The 6,654-nt window shown below is 40.4% G+C and overlaps 1 protein-coding gene across 1 annotated transcript in view; it reads right to left on the minus strand.

Annotated features, from left to right (window-relative positions):
* CPLX3 (complexin 3) overlaps nt 1–6,375 on the minus strand; it is a 19,674-nt gene extending 13,299 nt beyond the window's left edge. Inside the window, exon 1 of the mRNA XM_018558947.1 lies at nt 6,132–6,375. Coding sequence (XP_018414449.1) covers nt 6,132–6,295 — 164 coding nt within the window. The 5' untranslated portion in view covers nt 6,296–6,375. The remainder of the gene's footprint in view (nt 1–6,131) is intronic.
* Nucleotides 6,376–6,654: the final 279 nt, after the last annotated feature.

Consider the following 6,654-nt stretch of genomic DNA (forward strand, 5'->3'; position numbering starts at 1 on the left):
GTGCCCCCCCCCCCCCCTATATATTGTTCCTAGAGTCGCCACTGCTTCCATGTGATCTCACGTTTTATATGTGCCTTTATACGGCTGTGCTTTGTTTGTTGGCTTATCTGGTGAAGTGTAGAGAAAGGAATCCCTCCATTCATCCTGATACATGAAGACGCAACATGTCTGATTTCCATCTAATCCCTCCATGAGTTCAGTTCATGCACAGCACAGGGACTGCTCCTGGCAGATGGGAGGATTATGTTTAGGGACAATTATGGCTTGTGACAATAAAATGGAAATGTATGGGATTAAGCAAAGTTAACACATGCAGTACCACTAATGCAGACTACAAAGGGCCCCGGTGCAAAACTTGGGCCCCCTGCTGACATGCTTCTCACACGCTTGTGAGAGAAAGTTTGTCAGTTTTAGGATTTTTTTTTATTCCTGCATGTACGGTAGGCAAAGGAAACCTTTTGCAGAAGCACATGTAGGCTACCATTGCTAAGAACATGTTAAAAAGTAGACAATTGAAGTAATGTATTTATATCAATGAGTTAGGTGTTCTATTCAGTTCAGACATGGATTGGATCTGCCCTGTTGTATTTAAAAAAAAATCATGCTATTTTGGCTACCTGCTCATCCAACAAATTTCTATGGTGGTGCAATATGGCCTGATCAAAAATATTTCAAAGGATCACAGAAAAAGACTTGTTAAAGCTCAAAATACTGGCAAGTCTATGGCTGGGCACACACCTTACAACCATCGCAAGACTTTTGTCTTGCGATGGTTGTAAGGCACTTAAAAAAACATACAATCTGCCTATCTTGCATAGGCAGGTCATACTTGCGATGATCGCAAGCCACGCCCCCTGAGGGGCAGGCTTCCGATGACCGCAATGCCGAACGGGCAGTGTGCGCTTGCGCACACCGGCCCGTACGGCTCTTATCGTACGGACATGCCACAAACCCGCCGAACATCGTACGATGCTCGGCGGGTTTTCGAACATGTCCGTAAGTTTAAAGCCGTGCGACCTTACAGTAGTAGAGGTCGCACGGCTTCCACACACCTTACGATAATCGTACGATCGCGGGATTTCCCCGATTATCGTACGATTATCGTAAGGTGTGTGGGGACCTTAAGTTGTTATTTTGGTTTCTATCAGCCCTCAGTCAGTAAGATCTTATAATGCAAGAAAATTAGCACTACTGCTACTGTCTGTAAGGCACCTTACAGAGATCAGTGCACGTAGATGCCATACAATTCTGAAACACATAAAAAGTATTCCAGGGTAAAAGCACATGACTCTATCCTAAAAATAAGTATAGTTTTGTGGGGTAGCTTTTTCACCATGGATGGCTTGCAATCATTGATTAATTAATTTCAACCCATGTTGAGATATTTCACATCAGAATGTCCAGGTATCTATCTGTGATCTAAAACCCAGAAGAAGTTTGGTAATGCAACAATGCTGTGATCTGAAACAGCAAATTAACAGAAGAAATTCTGTATTTTATAACAGGCAACACAGAGTTAGGAATAAGACAATCTGGATTAAAATAAAGTTTCATATCTAGGAATATGTCAAAATATCAGCATAAAAACTTTGCAGGGTCTTGTGCTGACTGAGGTTATTGCCATTAAAGGAGGTCCCACTAAATGTATGGGTTCACATACTTTTCCCATCATTGACTTCCATGTTTAAATAATTTTTTTTTAGTAAAGAGATTCCAATTTAAAAAAGAATTTATTAATACTGGAGCAGGCAGAATCTGGAGCAGTTGTCCATGGCAACCAATCAGTCTATCTTTCTTTTTCAAAACTTAACTGAACAAACTGAAAATAGAAGCTGATTGGTTGCCAAGGACAATTGCTCCAGATTCTGTCTGCTCCAAGCAAAATCGAAAAAACCTCTTAAAGGATTAATAAACATTTTCAAGGAACTGTACATGCTGCTAGACAAACCAGTACCTGAAACTAACAAGGGACTTGCAACATGATCTACTTGCACATGCAGCAACCCCTCTTAGTCATGCTCCTTGTTGGCTATTCCCTTTCCCAATCACTCCATCTTGTGTTTACCACTGGCTTTAGTTTGTGAAATGTTACAAATTATTGAGTGTGGCAAGCTAAACCTATTGGAGGAGAAGGGCCCTACTGCATTCTGATCACTTGATCCTCAATAGGTGCCCTAGTTCCTTTGCACTACTGTGCTGCAGCATGTTCTGCACAAGCAATGTATATCCACTCCTGATTCAGTATGTACTAAAATATTATGATCTCTGCTAAAAGAAGAAAAAAAAACGACCAAAAAGGCTGAGGTTTTATAACTATATATTTATAAATGGAGACGGGCTTGTATAAGCGATTCTTCCAGCTATAAATAAAAGCTCCTTTTTGAAGCTACCTGCAAGTTTCATATCTAGCTACATTCTGCAGTCACATGGTTCTAAACCGTAACAAACAGCTTGCGAACGAATATATGCCCAGTGTACCATACATTGCCTAAGCAACAAGATTCCCTGCATTATTGTTCAGCAGTTTCTGGACTCTTGTTTTCCATTGCCTTCACAATAATCTGTTGTGTTGTTTTTCTACATTCTACCTGTCCAGATCCCGACTGTGTTTTCTAACCACAAAAACAATTGCACCTCTTTAAACAATGACCTGTGGCCTCCCTCTAATCTTGTACTGTAAATTTGTGTCTGGATTCCGTTCCATCAACTCACTTATATTTGTGTTAAGGAAACAGTTCAATAGGACAAAACCTTAGAATAGGATGGAAGTCAAGCTTTCCATATTATAAATACAGCATTGTCTTAGCCGACATAATACATTTTAAAATCAAAGAGCTTATATGAATTTTTTTGGCCAGATATTGTTCATTAATTGTTGCAATACTGCTAACACAGTGAGTCAGAAGACCACAGTAACAAATATATACATAAAGCCAAATTAATTTAATCCATCATTGATAGATGCCATAAAGTCAAATAAAATGCATCTAAAGCTAATAATGTTCATTTTGAATAGAGTATAGAAAGGTTAGAACCCCTGTTAGCTTTTTACTGCTGTCTGTGTCCATGCTGGGAAGGGTCTCCTACACTATTTGTCCTGATGACCATTGTCACTGAGAAGTGAGAGAAAATCTAACATTTTGGGTTTGGAGTAAAAAAAGAGGGGACATCTTCCAGTGGGGATGCTTGTTCCCTTGACAACTGTCTAAGAGAGGATCCCTGAGTTTGGAGACATCTCCTCTCACTTTCTATTGTTTTCTGAGACAGGAAGTGAAGGAAAGTCTCCCCAAAGGGGCTCAGACAGGTGAAAGAGATTTTATCCATTCCCTGTTCTATCAAAAACAACAAAAAATGGCTTTAGATATACTTTAATAATCTGGATTTTTATCTAATAATGGCGTATAGGAAAACATATATAGAATAAATTGAAGAGTGCCAAATTGGTTCTCTTCCCAAGCACCCAGTTTTATATTTGTCATTGTGTCGTTAATCTGGCTTCACCCAGCACCTCTCAGGTGCATTTGTATTGGAATTAGGAGCACACCTAGCAGGGCAGGCCTTACATTTTATGGTGACCATTAGTAAAAAAATAAATATATTTTTACCTGTAACTTCTGCGACATTATTGAAATTAAATTAAATTAATCAAGAAAAATGACCCTATGCGGGGAACTCTCCACTGATCTCATTACATTTTGACACCTGATGCCAGAATGATAAAGGATTGCCATAGCAATTTAATGCCACCGGAGTCTGTGACTGTATGGTGCCAGATTGGTGCCATGATTCAGAATGACTGGAGTTCCAGTGTCAGAGGAACACATGCTCTCCCCCCATCAATCTGTAAAATACTTTCTGCTTTGTAAGAGTCACCTCATCAGACACATCATCCTGGAAGCAGTTTATTGCAAAGCATGAATGTGTATCTTACAGCTAGCCCTAGCATAGCTTTTATAATGGCAACACACACAAGAGTTCAGGTGATTTCAACTATTTTCATCTAGTGGTTGATCATAAAAATAAAAGAATGCAAGCTGCCACCAACAGTATATACCATATCCACACTGTGAAATGATCTTAAGTGTTGATGGTAGGTAGCTGGGATCTGTTCAGATGTTTCTGAGACTGAAAGCTGGTTGAAATAGGTCACCATTATAGAAGATGAGGGTCAATTAACCCCGTAATTGGGGGAGTTTAGTTGACATGTGCATGTATATGTTTCCATACATTTTATAAAATGTAATAGATGATGAATAATTAGCTGTGGGTATGCTCTAGAGCCTTGGTTCTCAACTGGTGGGTCGTGACCCAATAGTGGGTCACGACCCAGTGTTGACTGGGTCGTCGCATGTCTTCCACTTTTGTAGGTGAAAGGCTCCTCTGCTTCCCCCTAGCGCAGCACTGTCAGTTCTCATGCCAAGCGGCCATTCAAAATATGCTGCCCGGTGTCATGTGTTAGATTGAGGTGGGATCGGATGGGGCTATGGCCGCGAGGGAGCTCCATACATACGGTACGTGCATTTCTTTACTGCTCCCTCACGTGTCCTGTAGAGGTGCCTAGACCGGGGTGACATCACATTCTGGCTCCCAGCACCTCTTCAGGGTGTGTGAGGGAGCTGTACAAGCAATGCACATATGGATGGAGTTCCTTCACAGTTCAGCAGCCCACACTGGACCCCAGGCTGAGGATCCACTCCAGTGCTCGTAAGATAGTGAGAGTGGGTGGTGTTTTTGAGGGTCTGTTCACACTAGTACAGTGCGTTAATCGCGACTTAATGACCAAGGACAAATGTGGGTCCTGAGGTTACACTGGTTGAGAACCACTGCTCTAGAGCATGGCACTCTTTGTTAACTTGGGTTTAAAGTGACACTAAACTCAAGAAATTAAATCTTCAAAATGCATTCAAGTACCCTAACTATTAACAAAAATGTATCTTGTTTGTGTATCACTCGGCTGTAGATCATCAAATCATATCTGAATTCATGCTGATACTGTCCTTCCTTCTGGAGGGTGGCTACTTTTGTTCCCCATGGTCTCTGTGTGTGTTGTAAAGTAGCCACTGCTCCAAGCTCACTCATTTAGTGAAATTATATAATAAAAGTTCTAGCTTGTGTTGGAGTAACTATGACATTTACTCAAGCATCCAAATGTAACAAAGGTGTGTACCATACTTCAGTGTGCAGTCAAGTGTTTATTATTTCTCAGTATAGTATACACTATTTTATTAACATACAGCTTTGACCAGTTTTTGTGGCACAATTTCTGTGCATTGCAATGTAGAATTGTGCCAATTTATCACTGCAGTGCAAGTTAATACTTATTAGTTTATAATCATAGCTAGTTTTGGTAGAAATCCAGCCAGGTCTGCAAGCCATTATTATCATGCCGACCTTGTTGGTGAATAAGTCATACTTGTTCCAGTTTAGAGACCCCCAGGACTGAAAGGAAGCCCGAGTAATTATAATCTGTTTTGTGTGAGTTGGCATGACAGTAAATTCAGCTTTATGAATTATAACTGAGGGACACATGTGCATGCACATGCCCTGCTTTGTTTGCAAGTGGATCTCAATGCAGCGGCACAACATAATCAATGATGCAAGTAAGATGGTGCCGGCAGGAAGCAACACATGATCTGGATGCTGGCTTGTTATGAACTCTTGGGATTGAACTCCGATTCTATAACGTGTGTTGTGATATGCTTCTGCTTTTTCAGTAGTTTAAATGGAATACCACCCTTATTCAGCCCCTGGTTCACTCTTATTATTTAGTTCTTCCAGTTGTTTATAGGGCAGTCACAATGAGAACTATGCTTATAATACACATACAGATATGATAAATAATGAGGTAGACAGAATAAAGTGGTGCAATTTATTCTTTTCCACCTGCAAATAGAGTGCAAGAGATATTTTCCAAAAGGCATTCTTAGAGAATAAAATGATTTTTTTAAATATGATTGGCGCATACAACACTACTTGTTTCCTAAACTCCTCTAACTTTATTCATAATACCCCACCTACCACTTCTTATTTCCATCATGACATCTCTTATATAGTTAACTTCTCTTGACTCTAGAGTTGAGTCTGCTGACTACATCTGATGTTAAAAGCTTTCAAACATGACAAGTACTTACTTCTCTTCCAGGAGCTGCTTTTGGTATTCATCATATTCTTCCTTTGTCATCCCTTGTGCTTCAGCTGGTGATTTCTCCCCTTCTCCTTTTTCCTCTTTGCTCCCCAGACCTCCAGTGAGGTTCTTCAGCTGACCACCCACCATAGTCTTCACTATAAAAGCCATGATTGTGGCTTCACTTAAGGCTTCAGCAAGTTGGTTAGGGAACCTTAAACAATATGCAGAGCAGATCTTACAAATAACTGGAGATGAGCTGCTTGAGATCCCTTCTCAGACTCTTTCTTGTCCTTTCTTAGACTCTTAGTTCTTCTACAAGCAGCTGTTCCTAGTGCCTGTATATTCTGAGCATAGATCCAATAGGTTCATACAGATGATACGTTTAATTAGTTGAATGGATTTTCTCAGTCATCTTGTGTCAAGATAGATAAATCCAAAGATAAGCCTTCAAGTGGGAGAATTCCAAGACGTCTCCGAATCGTGCCTTCTTACCTCCTGAGGAGTGATAGGGCTTGGTTCAGCACCAC

Source organism: Nanorana parkeri, unplaced genomic scaffold (genome assembly GCF_000935625.1).
Source record: "Nanorana parkeri isolate BGI_ZX_2015 unplaced genomic scaffold, ASM93562v1 scaffold369, whole genome shotgun sequence".
Lineage (NCBI taxonomy): Eukaryota > Metazoa > Chordata > Amphibia > Anura > Dicroglossidae > Nanorana > Nanorana parkeri.